The 15,767-nt window shown below is 39.6% G+C and overlaps 1 protein-coding gene across 1 annotated transcript in view; it reads left to right on the forward strand.

Annotated features, from left to right (window-relative positions):
* Positions 1-15,767, forward strand: part of LGR4 (leucine rich repeat containing G protein-coupled receptor 4) — a 75,927-nt gene that overhangs the window by 52,691 nt on the left and 7,469 nt on the right. The window contains exons 5-15 of the mRNA XM_014309434.2: positions 5,460-5,675; positions 6,305-6,376; positions 7,815-7,883; positions 8,453-8,524; positions 8,611-8,682; positions 9,342-9,410; positions 9,892-9,963; positions 11,055-11,120; positions 11,741-11,812; positions 12,624-12,695; positions 13,393-13,518. Coding sequence (XP_014164909.1) covers positions 5,460-5,675; positions 6,305-6,376; positions 7,815-7,883; positions 8,453-8,524; positions 8,611-8,682; positions 9,342-9,410; positions 9,892-9,963; positions 11,055-11,120; positions 11,741-11,812; positions 12,624-12,695; positions 13,393-13,518 — 978 coding nt within the window. The remainder of the gene's footprint in view (positions 1-5,459; positions 5,676-6,304; positions 6,377-7,814; positions 7,884-8,452; positions 8,525-8,610; positions 8,683-9,341; positions 9,411-9,891; positions 9,964-11,054; positions 11,121-11,740; positions 11,813-12,623; positions 12,696-13,392; positions 13,519-15,767) is intronic.

A 15,767-nucleotide genomic window follows, 5' to 3' on the forward strand; every position in this document is an offset into this window, starting at 1 on the left:
GCTGGAGCAGCCTTAGGCAGGATAAGGCAGGAGGCATGAATGTGCTGAACTGGCATGGGAAAAGGTTTTCTGGAAGTGGGAATCATCTCAGCCCAGGTGGGAAACACTGGGGTCCTAATGTAGAACTGAAAGGAATGAGAGCAGAATCATGCTCTGCAGGGTAAAATGTATGGTAAAAGCATGGGGACAGAGAATGGAGGCATATTTCAGTCATATTTAAAAATATAAAGATGACTGAAATATTTCTGATTATAAAGTAATTTTAATATCTCTGATTATAAATTAACACAAATTTAAATTATTATAAATAAATTCAGACATATTTAAAATATATGTTACAGCACATACCAGCTGCAGTCTTGAATTTCTAGCTTTTTTGTATTTTAGGAAGGGTTCCTTATACAGATCGAGTTATTATCTGTCTTTATTTATAAAGTCAAATCTAGAAACATTCTGCTTATAATGAAACTGCCCGATTTTAAGCCATAGTTCATATTGCTGACAATTTCGGTGACATAAACCATGAACACAAAATGTGTCAGAAGGGAAGATCCCTGAATTTGGAGAGAACAATGCAAATATAATCTTACATCAAAAAATACACAGTTCTGTTCTAATTCTGCTATCTTCTTCTTAAAGAGTGCTTTAGGGCTCCAGTTGATAGTTCTGTGATTCTGGATTATAGTTTGGAAGGACAGGACATGTCTGTAGGGACAGTGGTGTCTGGGAGGCTGTGGAAGGTGCTCATCAACAGCAAGGACTAGATGAAGTGAAGAAGCTTTAAATGTTGTTATATGTAGCATGCACCCCTTACTGTGGCAGGTGTCTTTTCAGCTAAGCATCTTTTAATGCTTTGTCTTCAGAGGTTTTCTAGTTTCCTGCTTTGCTGTTACTAAGGGATTAAAGGGCATCAGCCCTCAGATTTAGTTCTGTGTTAAGATATGGGATTAATCAGAATGGGAATGGAAGAAATTGACACGTTTTCTCTTTAACCTGCAAAACCAATACAGACTTAAATACACTGAGTATGTTTTTGTTCCTTGAATGTTTAGAGTTAAGAATGTATAAGAGCTCTTCTGAGCATATCTGATTGTGCTGAAAAATCTTTAAATGTACTGCTTTGTATACTTCACATATTTTTCTATGCCATCTTTACTTTTAGAAGGTGTTCTGGTTTTCTTGAAAGTGGGGTAGTTTATTTTTTTTTTGTGAACTTCAGGAATTTCTGGCATTATTCTAGTTTTTTTTTTCACTGTCTGGGCTTGCTTAAGAAATTGCTAAGTTTAAATAAAATCAGGGAATTATTTAGAAATTGAATGATCAGAAACTTAAGTGCAATGGTGAAAGTTAAATGGCACGGAGGCAAAATTAGCTGAATCCTCTGTGGGGACTTTGCAGCAAGCTGTGACCTTTGACTGGTACCATGTGAACAGGTGTGGAGAAACCAGATGTGGAGAAACAGATGTGCTGGCCCATCAGTACCAGTGATGGAAACAGCTTCAGCATGTATCACTAGTTTCTGAGGGCTGCTGTAAATTTGTCTTTGAATCAAGCAAATCCTTGTGTTGATGTTCTCAACACACAGTGCGCAGAGAGCCACTTCTTGATGCAGTGAGCAAACTCTGTGTTCTGAAGTGCCTCTGCTACCATGGGTCACTGCCTCCCCCTGCAGCAGGATTTCCCAGGTACAGCCTTATCGGCACTCCCCGACTAAAAACCTTCTCCACTGTTATTGGAGTGATTTCTTTGTGATTTTTGAAGGAGCTCTTTAAAGAGCAATGTTCTTTAATGATTGCTATTGAACAGAAGTGGTTTAACACAAGAGCTGGGAGTGATTGGCCTTTTATTAACATCAGCAGTAAACTCCTGCTCTACAAGGCTGTTAATTAGGCTACTAGTACAAGGCTGTTAAAATTTCTTAGTTGCTGAAGCCTGGAAGGCTGCCAGTGGTCAAGGATGAGAGCTGGTGAGGCTGGTCCTGGAGGCCTCTCAGGTGTTACCTACGGGGGATGCAGGCTGTAGGGCAGTTGCCCTAAGCAGTGTGTGTACATCTGTGGGTAAAATTTCATTTCTATGTGTGTGTTACATTTGGAACTCCTATTTGTTTGAACTGGGGTAGACGTTCTTACTAATTCTGGTTTCCTTAAAGCAGAGTCAATTGTTTGAAGAGCCTGCTTTGTCCTGTTTTAACAATATATCAAATACTGATGGAAGAGCTGCTGAGTGTTTAGGTTTCTATCATCCTTCTGCTCTTTTCTTCTTCTGGAGTTGGTGCTTGTGTGAGGAGAGAACATGAGAGGAATGAGAGTGAGGATGACAGCTCCACAACTGAACTCTTAATTTATAGACTAAAATGTAAAGGTCTCTCACAAGCCAGTGTCTATAAGAAAGCTGGAATTGAAGTAGCTTCTGAAAGATTAAGGTCTAATTTGAAGAATATACTTGCATCTTTAACAATATAATGGGAAAAGACAGTCTTTGTACAAAGTCCAGTCCAAGCAAAGAATATTGCTTGTTCTTTGTTAATTATTGGAGCTAGGGAATATGCCCCTTAAAGAAAAGTTGTGGTCCTTAATTGTTAATGTTTTGTGAAGGTTGTCAAATATATTAGGTTTGTTTTTCAGTTGTTTCACTAAGAGCTTTGTTATGTGCATTTCACACTAAATAGGAGTGTTTCAGCTGTGTTTTGTGCATTCAGTATCATGTGGATAAGCTTTGACTGTTTGGAAGAAAAAGGAAAACCATGGCATATTAGGCTCTTAAGAGAACTGAAGGACCACAAAAATTTGTAGATGAGGCCAAATAACTTAAAAATACCTCTTTCGCTTTCCACACCTCCCTGGTAATGTCACTGGTGGGTGGTGGTGTTCTTTCTCCCTCATCTTTGCTGCTGTGGGCTGTAGAAAATAAACAGAACAGCTGGGATGGCTATGGAGAGTCATCAGTTTAAAGTGGGTACTTGGGTACTCAGTCCTCCTGTTCTGGGGGACAGAGGGCTTGGCAAAGCCAGCTGAAAACTCATGGTGAGACATCCTCTCCATGACTGTCTCTGTTCTCCCTGGCTGAGCTCAGCTCCTCACTGTGTGTGTCCATCCTTCCTCTGTTCTCCTCCCCCTTTAAGGCTGGGAGAGGAGGAGCAGGACAGGAGGCTTTCTTGTGTGCTTTTGTTTTCCAAAGTCTCCTAGAATAAATGGAATCTAGCAAGGTGCCAGTGGAAATACAGAGTAGGGACAATGATTGAGGCCTGTCTCTTGAGTATGCTTCTTCTCTTAAAAAACCCAAACCAACCCCTTCCTCCAACAACCAAAAAAACCTCCGAAAAAAAGGGAGGGGTGGGGAGAAATTAGACGACTCGGATATGTTTATTCCATTGGGAAATAATTCTTTGATCTTCAGGGAGCTGTGTAAATTTAGGAGAGGCGAAAGACAGGTAATTTCTAGTTGCTTTTTTTTTCTGAAGCAGAGCCTCAGGCTTTTTTCCTCTCTCCCCTCAGCCTCATTGTTTTCCTCCTTTATTATCATCAAGCTTCAGTTTCTCTGAGATGTTCTGGTCTAAGAGCATTCAAGTAGAACATCATACACACCTCTCAGACCATGGGCAAATGATGAGGGCATGCCAGTGTATGAACCATAGGAATTCACTCTTTGATGTACAGCTTTAGAGCTAATCTCTCACTCATCTTAGGAGAGAACTTTGACTGCAGACAATTTTGTAAGTTCCCACTTGTAATAGCATATTTGTTGCTTAATTTGGTGTATTTTGTGATTTTTTTTATTACATGGAAATTCAACTGATGGCTTTTTTTCATAATAATTTGAAACACGCAAACCGCATGCATCACAACAACAAACCTCTGTTTTAAGGAAAAAGATTGTGTTAAATTTGTGATCAGGCTTGCCTTCTGCATTAACTCTTAATCAGGGTTGTCTTCTCCCTTTAAGTGCTGAGATCAGATCTGTTGTGACTGTGCCTGGGGATAAATGCAGTGAAGTCTCTTGGTCCACACCGTCTGCCCAGAGAAGGACAGGATGAAGGGCTGGGGGAAATTACTTCTGAAACTAACCCAGCTAGAATTTCAAGAGCATATCTGACCATGGCTTTAGAAACTGGAGAGTGCTAAGTAATTCCAGAGCTGTGCTGATTTGTATCTTAATAAGCATCCCTGTTACTGGAGGAGGGTGTGCGTGTTCTGTGTCCCTGCACTGTGGCTGGTGCAGCAGTTGTTCCACACCAGCTGTGCAAAGTGCTTTCACAAGAATCACAGAATAATGAGGTTGGAAGAGACCTCTAAGATCATTGAGTCCAACCTATGCCCTAACACCTCACCTAGACTATAGCACCGAGTGCCATGTCCAGTCTTTAAACGCATCCAGAGATGGTGATTCTGCTACCTCCCTGGGGAAGAGCTTTCCTGTACTTTATTATTCTTTTGGTGAAAATTTTTTTCCTAATATCCAACCTATTCCTTCCCTGACAAAGCTTGAGGCTGTGTCCTCTATTCTCTATCCTCTTTCCTTGTGTTTGCAGGGAAGTCACCAGGTGTGGTGACCTGGAGAAGGACCATCAAATACTGCCCAGTGCTCTCTGCTCTGTGCCTTCTCAGACCCACTGAGGTCCATGGACTAGGAATGTTTTGCTTCTTCCCAGCTTATTGAATAACCTCTGGGTCCTAGATAGGTCCCCTTGTCCACCCTGAGTTACTGCAAAGATGAACCCTGTCGTGGCTGGAACCAGGACAGTTACCATAGCTAATTTTGCAATTTGCATTCATTTAGGGGAAAAGTATGATGGCAAATCCAGTGGTGCACAGTAGGTAATAGTGCTGATGTGCTATTTTGCATTTTGTTCTGGAGAATGTTAGAAAAGATCAGGGGCAAGACAGCAATCAGTTGTAGTTGAGATGTTTTATTTGTTGGGATAATTCATAACTTGACTTTGTTCACAAACAGCTTTTAATAATCTTGTTCTCTAAAGTAGGCGCTTTGTTACTGTATAGCAGTGCTACAAAGCAAGCGTACAACAGTACACGATGCTATCAACAAGGGTGATGTAGGGATAATCCATTCAAATGAGTCAATGCCTCTGCAGTCTTCGCCATGCTGTCAAGCTACTGTTTTAAAGATTTTTGCTGTGTTAGAAGCTAGGGCTTTTGTGGGAGATGCTTTATAGAGTTATTAATTCATTTTGGTTAGCTAATTATAAGCATATCAATTTGTTCAAATGTTTTATTTTAAATGTCTGAAAAGTTTATTGTGAAACTTTATTTTATGGGCTCTTCATTTGCCTTGAAAAAGGTTTTAATGGATCTTTCAATAACACTTCAAACTTGGAAGTATTGAGTTATTTGAAATAATTCACACATAAGCTTGAACAGAGATGTTGATGAATAGTAGGACTTCAGCTGGGCTTTGCTGCTGTGTAGTTTGAGTTTGTTGATGAATTCTTTGTTCCCCTGCAGGCGTTTAGATGCCAACCACATCACTGCCATCCCAGAGGACAGCTTTGAGGGGCTGCTGCAGCTGAGGCACCTCTGGCTGGATGACAACAGCTTGACAGAGGTCCCCATCTCTCCACTCAGCAATCTCCCCTCTTTGCAAGCCTTGACTCTGGCTCTCAACAGGATAACTCACATTCCTGACTATGCATTCACCAACCTTTCCAGCCTGGTTGTTCTGTGAGTGTTTGTGTTTCACAGGGCACTTGGCTTTTCTCTGCAGTGACAGTTTTGGTTCATTCAGGGTGGCACTGAAAATGGATATTTTGCTGTGTTTTAGCTCAGTTGGCTACTGCCAACATGAGATGATACCATGTATGGTAGAGAACCTGCTGAAGGTTTGCTAAAGACTTTCTCATAAACAAAAAGCCACATTGGTTGTGGGTAGTGAGATTTGATTTCTGACATCTCATTATATAATGAATACTTCAAAACAGTGGTTGTCACAGAAAGCTTTCAGAGATAAAAAAAGAAGAAAAAATTATTTTACCTGAAACCTGTCTTTTTGTAATCTTAAAATTCTCTGTGGAATAATAAGAAAAATATGTTTGATTTCTGTGTTTGCTATTTTTTATCACATTTCTGGATAATGATTAAAGATTTAAAATAGGTTGACTTAACTGCAAGCAATCTAGTCTTTTTCCATATGAGGACGAAATATTCTGTCTGGAAGTGAAAGATATTCTTCTGTGTAATCCACCCCATGCAATGTTTTTTCCTAAATTGTTTAACCTCTTGATTTCATAGAAATATCCGCTAATTTGTTAACTTACATGAAATCATTCACTTGTTTTGGTTTTGTTTTTCAGACATCTTCATAATAATAAAATAAAAACTATAGGAAAACACTGTTTTGATGGTTTAGACAACCTTGAAACCTTGTAAGTATGTTTCCTAAAGTAATTTGTGGTCAGTGTTTGTCTCAGTCTCAGCTTAATCAAGGTTGCCATGCTGTATGGTGAAAATTTTGCAAATCAGGCGTGTATGCACTGACACTTAGGACCAGCTCAGTTTTGGAGCTGAAGGCTGGTATCAGTGCACTGCCCCACCAAAAAGGAATTAACTACATTGAGAAGCAGGTCAATACCAGCCTGGGTGAGATGTCATGCTGGCTGATGTGGCTGCAGTGTTCCCAGCCCTGCTCTAGCTGCTGTTCCTTTGCATAGCACTCTGCTGAGCCAGGTGGACAGATCACAAGTGTTTGAGTGGCCCCATGAGTGATAAAGGACACATATTTGTTTCTCAGGTTCCCTGTAGGGTTAAACATCTATAGGATACGTGTCCAAAACTGTTGAGTGACAACAGGAGCTTTATGAGGGGTTCTCAGAGGGCTGCTGCTCCACTGTTCCTCATCCTGAACCTCCTGAGTGCCTCAGTGGCAAGGACTGGCTTTCAGCTGCTTGGGTCACATTTCCCTGCAGCTCACTCAGGGGATGTCTGATAAGTGATATCTCCCTCAGCAGTGCCTGTTTGTATGCTTTGGGGAATGCTAAATTAGTGAAACTAATGAAGGAGGGCAAGGGCAAGCCAGTGACAAGCTCTGTTAATGTGAGGAGTTGGGAGGAGTCCAGAGATGCTGCTTACTTCATCTCTCTCACCCTCAATTGAGCAATGACGTGCTGGGTAAATAGATACAGCTGATACAGGACTCTGAAAATGGCTTTTGCCATTATTTATTCCATTATAAGGAATAAATATATATATAATGGAATAAATACACATTTTTATTCCATTATAAGGAATCCCTTTTGCAGAGGTCCTGACATTACTGCTGGAATAGTGACAGCTTAACTGAGAATTCAACAGATCCCCATCACCAATCTGTCATGAGGTTTTTCTGTGCTTCTAATCAGTATTTATAATTGTTTTGCTGCAAGATCTGCTTTTACATAATGGCTTATTTACTGTTTGTTTTATAAAGCCTTAACAAAAGGTATTCATAGTCAGATGATAATAAAGAGCAGTCATCTGTATCTATTTAAAAAAAAAAATCTTTGAAATCATAGTTCATTTCTGTGTAAATTCTGTTGAAGAAAAATCTATCAGGTATTGAAAAATACTGAGCTTTTCTGTAAGGAAATATTATTTGACTTAATATGAATAATCCTCTGGGCAATATCAAATATCTTACCTGAGTTATTAGCTGGTTATAAAGTATGTAAAACATCAGAAGACTAAATCTAAATTGAAGTTATTCTATGGTCTAGTTAAAGGTGTTCTGAGAACTTTTTTCTTTTGTTGGACTGTCTTAAACAAAAATTATTTTGACAATTCATGGCTACTGTTAAAAGTTTTATAATGTTGCTTTATTTCTTCAAGGGATTTAAATTATAATAACATGGTAGAGTTCCCTGAAGCCATAAAAGCACTTCCAAGTCTAAAGGAGTTGTGAGTATTACTTATTCTCCCTTTTTACCAGTTTTCTTTCTCCTTTTCATAAATAAAAAGGGAAAAAAATCCTGGATTTAAGAATGCTTGCCTCATTGTGCAGGAGCCTAGATTAGGTTAAGTTATGCTAAGTGAGGCTATAATTAAAAAAAATATAATCATCACCTGGAGAGGGCATGTGTTGAAAATGATTTCATAAGTTACATAAGCAGGAGAAGCATTAGCATAGATCTGGATCAGGAGAGGGTTTTGGCCTCCAGGTTAGGTGCTCATTGACTATGCACATTTTCCTTGTGCCCTCCTTAAGAGATGAGTGGGAAAAGTGAAAGTACAGCATCATGTTGGGTCAAAATAATTCCTTTCTAATGAAATATTTTCAGTTTAGCTGCTGTGCAATAGACAGAAATCATTAAAATTATTCCCGCGGATGGACTTAGTCCTATTGCAATCCTTGTTAAGGCAGGATTGGGAATTGAGTAGGTATGATGAAAATGACTACTGGTTGAATCTGCTGGCAGTATAGTTTCAAATGCTAATGTTTAAGTGTTTTCCTTTGCTGTTATCTTTAGGGGATTTCACAGTAACTACATTTCCATAATTCCTGATGGTGCATTTGCAGGAAACCCCCTTCTGAGAACGATGTAAGTAATTTTCATCCGTCTATTTTTAGCCTTTAGCAGACAGTGACTGTGAGAACAAACACTGAAATGTGTTTTTCATTTCCCAGACATTTGTATGATAATCCTTTGTCTTTTGTGGGGAACTCCGCATTTCAGAATCTGTCAGATCTGCATTCCCTGTAAGTACCTTTTTGACAATACTGTACAATAAATGGGTATGAAATGTTGAAGCTAAGGACTCAAATAAGTTTTCTGACTCCCTCTTACATTATAGGTTTTTTTTCAGTGAGTTCTAATAAATATTGTTATTGTTGGGAATATCTAGTTTCTTAAGAAGCTCTATTAAATATGCTCCACAACTTTTTTATTAAATTACCTTTCATAAAATACATAACCCAAGGCCAAGTGCTCAGATTCTTAGTTAAACAATCTGCAATATGTCCTGGGTGGTTTTTTGAGCAGAGATGTGCATGGTGAGAATGTTTTGCAGGTTAGTGCATGTATGCTCTTAAAAGATACCACTTCTGGGGCTGATGAATAAGCAAAATGGAGTGAGACTTGGAACTACAAGCTGCACTTTTCATGTGTTTTGGTAGCACTCTTTGCAGTTTGATGAACTGCAATTCTTTGCTTGTGGAGGAGCAATTTATTAAACAAATGAGTAGCATAAGAAGCAGTGAAAAGACAGCCTTTCACACATTATTCAAGTATAAAATTTAAAAGCAGTAAGAATATTAGAATGTCTTCTTGGTGTAAATATCTACCTGATAATAAGACTGAATGTCAAAATTCAATTTCATAGTAGTTCACACCTGATTTTCATGGGGATTTTTTCCAGGGTCATTCGAGGTGCCAGCATGGTGCAGTGGTTTCCTAATTTGACAGGAACTGTAAATCTGGAGAGCTTGTAAGTGCCTTCTGCAGAAATAAATTCATGGGTTTGCCTCTTGGGAAGGAATTGAAATCTGATTAGTGGATCTGGAGAGCAACTGCATGTATGTTGTTCTCTTCCTGTCAATAAATGTAACAATACAGTTTTCCTCACTGTGATACCTGGGTGACACTTAATTGGTTCTTTTTCAGTAGGGGAAGCTGAGAAAAGCCTATGAAAAAGGCCATTGATACTAACCCCCTCTCCCAGAAAGGAAAACCAGAAAAATTATCCTCTTAAAACAAAACAACCAAAAAAACAAAACAAAAAAAAACCCAAAAACCAAAACAAAACAAAAAAAAAAATCCCCCCAAAAACCCCAAACCAACCAAACAAAACTTGGTGGGTGAATCTAGCATCCCAATGGCATTCTGTTCTTATATATCCTTGTTATGCCATCTGTCATAAACAAAACAAGCATTTATATGTGTGGGTTTGTTGGTTTTTTTCCCCCCAGAACTCTTACAGGAACCAAGATAAACAGTATTCCCGTTAATTTATGCCAAGAGCAAAAGGTGCTTCGAACTTTGTAAGTATAATATTGTGCCTCTCTTCATGCATCAGAATGTTTCGAAAGAAACTTAAGTGTAATTTAAAATAAAAGTGTTTCTTTTACTTTTTTGTCCTAGTAGCTCTACCAAAGTTGGAAATGTGCTTTCTTGATTGTTTTTTGATTTGATGTAATGCCTTACATTCCTTAAACAGAGTCCCATTTATAGGGATATGTTGCATTTCTTTCATGTGTTAGAGAGATATGTAAGGTGGTGCTGCAGAGACCAATCTTCAAATTTGTTGTGCCACCTCTCATTGTTAACAGAACTGTAGTCAGCTACATTCAGAGGTTAAAGAGGAATTTAGTTACAGAGCTTTGACTTCTGGTGTTCAGGAACAGAGGAGAAAGCATCAGGAACCAAGTAAATGGAGATGAGAGTTAGGAAGAACATAGCAATGCAAAGGCTAGACATAAAAACCAGTAAGGATGTGTTAAAATTAATGCAAAAAACCCCAAACTGGTAACTGAAACCATTGGGGGATGGGAACAGACCATGTTTGCAAAGGATGCACGCAGGAAAATGTGGAACAAAAGCAAATCCTGGAAAAAGGAAGAGAAAAAATACATTCTGTTTGATAGAAGAAAAACAGGGGAGAAAAAATGATGAGGTGGGATTTATTTTCTAGCAGCCAAATAGAAATTTCAAATAGAAATGTTAAGATTGTTTGCTTGTTTCTAGTCTTTTTTTCTTCACTGTTTCACAGAATATTCTGAGCTTCCTAGCTTTGCTTAAGCAATCACCAGCACACTAAACAAAATTGGCACCAAATTTGTATGCTTTACATGCAATTTCCCTAGTTTATTCTAAAAAAGCAGGTTATGAATAAATTTTTTAGATTATAACTCTCAGAATTCAGGGAATATATCCTAAATGTTTTTAGGGTACGTGTATAGTGAGATGTAGAGTTCACACTTGTGATATCCTCTGTGATTTTCTTAAACTACCCCTGGTTTCTCAGCAGAATGGTACTAACAGGATGATTTTTCTGTCAATCTATTTAATAGTTACAAGTGATGAGTTATTTCAAGTTGAACTAAGCACCACTCTCCCATTTTCTGTTTTGAAGGGACTTGTCTTATAACAATATAAAGGACCTCCCAAGTTTTAAGGGTTGCCACACCTTGGAAGAAATGTAAGTAGAAATAGAATAGAAATAAGTGTTGTTTATTTTTATAAACTCTTTAGTATTCTGAGTCTACATCTCTAGAGACGTTTTTGCTTCATGTTTGAATCAAACTTTCAAAAATTAAGGACAGAGAGAGATAGATCTTATGAGAATTTTCGGCTGGACAGAGAATTCAGCCACTTGTGCCTTCCTTAATTATCGAATGCTTAATTATTCCTGTGACACAAAAGTAATGAAAGACACAGCTTAATCCTGCATTTCATATTGCTATGCACATAAATGGAATGGTTAGAATATAGCCAAAGACTCCACGCAGAGTTGTTTTAAATTTCGGTATGACTCTTCAGGGTTCACAAAGTGTTACTTTTAGCTTGAAAGTAATTCAGTCCACACTTAAAAGTTTCTTCTAAATTAAATGAGCTGTAAATTGGGATTGGGCAGAGGTACCAGGAAGGTGCTCCATGGTTGTATGAACATAGCTGATGCAAAACACTTGAGAGTCTATCCAGGAAGGGAAATGGGTAAAACCTCACTGATAAGGCTAAAGCCATCCAGTAGCAGACACCAAGCTACCCTTTATATGAAATCAGCTAATAAAGTTCTGTTTCTGCTTCTTCCCTTTGCAGCTCCTTACAGCATAATCAAATCCATGAAATTGCAGAGGACACCTTTCAAGGACTGTCCTCCCTTCGTGTCCTGTGAGTGCGGATGTACCTGCATGCTGAGTAAAACAAGATACTGGTTTTGATTCCCATGTAAAGTGATGTCAGGGTTTGGTGTTACAAGTTTGATGGCAAAAGGCCAGCAGCCAGTTTCAGCCCTGTTCCTTCTATTCTCCATTTTATTTTTCTAACCTATAAAAATATTTTTATAAATATTAAGTCTAAAAAAATGAGATTTTTTTTTCAGTGGTCCTGTATTTTGCATTGTAACTGTATTATTTCATCATATAGTATTTGTTGGAGAGATCCTGTCTGTTTTCCTCAGGAGAAGCAGATAAGCAAACAATTATCTTCTCCCCTTACAACTCAAGCTATATAAAGTTAGCACGAAGAACAATCCAGAAATAGACAGGTATTTTAAGAAGAATGTTATAACTCATGGTGGTCTAGCAGAAGCTGGAGCTGGATTTGAAATGCAGCAAACCAGATGCTCCTCTGCTTGTTCTTTTGTTGTCTTCCCCCATCTCTGCCAACATGCCTTGCTATAGATGCAGTTGTCACCAAAGTGGTCATCCTGGCACCTTCATGCTGGGAATAGGTGATGCCAGAGGCAGCCTCTGCCTTGGGAGGAGAGGGAGCAGGAATGGGAGATGAGGTGGAGCAGGATACAGCTGCATTACCAAGGAATTTGGCTGCTATTGCACCTGGCTGAATGGGAAGAGAGGGGATATGTTCTGCTTTTCTGATACAGGCATGATATATTTGTCATCTTAGTTTTTTTTTCTCAGTACAGTGGCTGTTACAGTTGGTGAAACTGCCAAATAATCTCTTTTGGCATTCATTGCAGGGACCTCAGTAGAAATCGGATCCATCAGATCCACAAGGGAGCTTTCATCACTGTTGGAGCTCTTCTTAACCTGTAAGTAGGCTGTTCTGTGCAGTCACCTCCTCTCTAGCATTCAGCTGCTGAGCTAATAAATGTTTTTAACTTAAAAGTGATGCTGTCACAGATATATTTTATGAAAAATCCTTTCATTAGGATTTTTTTCTCCTGAGAAGCTGAGGCCTTGGAAATGAAATGTAAACAATGATTATCTGCAGCTGTGGAATGCAACAGGTGCACCTTTGATTGGTCTCATGTGGTTGTTTTTAAGTAATGGCCAATCACAGTCCAGCTGTCTCGGACTCTCTGGTCAGTCACAAGATTTTATTATAATTTCATTCTTTTCCTTGCTAGCCTTCTGATGAAATCCTTTCTTCTCTTTCTTTAGTATAGTTTTAGTATATAATTTTCTTTTAATATAATAAATATCATAAAATAATAAATCACCCTTCTGAAACATGGAGTCAAGATTTTCATCTCTTCCCTCGTCCTGGGGACGTGCAAACACCACCACATGATGCGTTTGTCATTTGTTTAATATCTGTGAATCAAGAAGGCTCCTGCTAGCTGAATACATGGAGGGCACAGCACACTTCTTTAGAGTGCCTGCTGCACTGACAGGCATTTCCAGACCACAGCCTCCTGTGATAAAGCCCTTCCCTACTTTAATGAAATGTGGGCCACAGGGTCTTCAAACTTACTTTGTAACATGGTGTTAATATTCGCATTCCAGAGACCTGAGTTTCAACGAGCTCAGTTCAGTTCCAGCTGAAGGATTGAGTGGCTTGAACCAGCTGAAACTCACAGGAAATTCTGAGCTGAAAGAAGCTTTGGCAGCCAAGAACTTCGCCAAGCTGCGGTACGTTGGTAAAGAACACCCCAGGGTGCTTGCAGTGCCCAGCAGGGTGTGCTGAATGGAGCCAGGGTGTGCAGTGCCCATGGCAAATGGTCTGTGCTGAATCCTGCAGGGTCTCAGTGCTGCTCTGCAGAAAGGGCTTCTTGTGGGAACCCAGGATATTCCTCTGGCTGCCCTGGAGGACTGGAGACCCTGTCAGGGGGCTCAGAGACCTTGGCACAGAGCCCGAGACCCCTGTGCCTTTGATCTTGACCCATGAAAAAACAAATACCAACCTTTATATGAAGAATTACAAGTCAAAAGAGTTTAAGTAGAATGATAGTGAATTTATCCCAGAGTAAAAAATAGATTTTTTGGGGGTTTTAGAATGGGGGCTCAGGGTCCCAAGATGGAGGAATTTGGACATGCCCTATCTTCTTTCTTCTTCTTGGCCTCCATCTTCTGCTCTGATGTTGCCACTTTTAGATAGGTTTAGAGTAGAAGCTCATGGTCTAACATAGGTGATAGGTATTGGAAAGTAATTGTAAAATTGTACACGTAGTTTTTAGTATAAAAAGACAACACAGCCCCGGGCGTGGCCAGAGTGCCTCAACACATCTCGGGGTCACTCTGACCAGCACAGATTCTGGGAGCATCTGACTGCTCTGGTGTACAAGCCAGTTACAGATAATTTTCCCGGGATTTTTTAATATCCTCCACCACTTTGCAGGCAAGATGTCATCTGGTTTGAGAGTAGTGCCTTGGATAGATTGCCATTTGTTACTGAACTGAGCATATCTGTCTTTCACAGTGAGGAAAACAGGAGCAGACAGGCAAGTGTCTGATCACACAATCACCATGCTTTATATATATTTTCTTGGAGGCAAATTATAAGAATGAAAATAATAATTCAAATGGAAACCTGTAATTGATTTTTGTGGGAGATGGATCAGACAGTGATTATCTGTTTTCCATTTTACCAAGATCCTTCTGCACCTTAAGAAGAAGCAGTCTGATGTTCCTCCTAAATATTTTCAAGAAGAGAATTCAGGATAGTTGATATTGTAGTCCTGAGTGAAAAAAATTAGATTCTGGTCTGCTATTCCCTCGTTGTTTATGTGGTTTTTTTAGAACTCTGTGTGAAGATGTACTTCTCCTCTGCCAGAATAACAGTATGTACCATTTCTGCCAAACACACAAAAAATAGAAATCTTGTTTTGATATCACAGAATGAAGAGTGAGAAGGAAAGATGTAACACAAGATTGTGGTCATCTGAGAGTTAACTTTCTTACAAAACAGTTACTCTGTAATTAGCTTACTTAATTAGTATTCAGTTTAATTTCTACAGCAATGCCACAAACTAACCCTGATCAGAATTTGGTTTGTACATGGAGTAGAAAGAATAGTAGAGAGCTAAATATAACATCATCTTTGTACTTCCCACTTGTATACATCACCTGTCCTTTATCTCAGTGCAAGAGTGTCAGGGTTTGACACTGGCACAATGCCAGTGCCCCATGAAAATATACTTCCCTGGTGTTTGCTGTGAGATGTGACCAGGAAATAAGCAAAGCAGGCCTCTAACTTAGAAAAAAAAGTTTATTAACTAAACTACAAAAGGAAAAAAAACCCACACACACACACACGCACACACACACCTGGAAAATGAAAACTCCACAAAAAGCATTTCCTCCTCCCCCCACCACATTTCCAGTACATCTTCCAAATTTCAACTCTCCATCCATCACCCTGTAAATACTCAATTCCAGTCCATCAAGAGGAGAGGAGTCCTTCTTGGGGCCATGGTGACCTCTTCCTTGCATGCCCAGCGCTCTCACCACTGGACAAGGAACAGAGCTGCTTCAAGGGTTATCCTTTTAAGGGTGCTTTGACCAGTTCCAAAAAAAAGCACAGTTTTCTCTCATCTCGGGACCTCTTGTCCCCCCCATACTTGTCTACCCCCTGGGGCCGGGGGGTCTCCAAACTGAACCCTCTCAGTTCTTGAGCCATCGCCTCCCCCCTGGATGCAGCCTCTGTGTCGCGAGGAAGCACGGTTCTGTCCATGGCTGTACCAAAAAGAGTCCAGCAACCAGCTACTCCATCATCTCTTTCCGGCCTCTTCTTTACTCTCCCAGCCTCACTCACTGCTCCAACTGTCATTCACTTGCCCATTTCCTCTTTATCATCCACTCCATCTCCCCTTCCCCTCCGGGAAAGGTCCAAATGCTCTGTGAGGTCTTCATTGTCCAGAAAGGGGTTAACAAACTCCTGC

This window comes from Geospiza fortis, unplaced genomic scaffold (assembly GCF_000277835.1).
Source record: "Geospiza fortis unplaced genomic scaffold, GeoFor_1.0 scaffold113, whole genome shotgun sequence".
Taxonomy (NCBI): Eukaryota; Metazoa; Chordata; class Aves; order Passeriformes; family Thraupidae; genus Geospiza; species Geospiza fortis.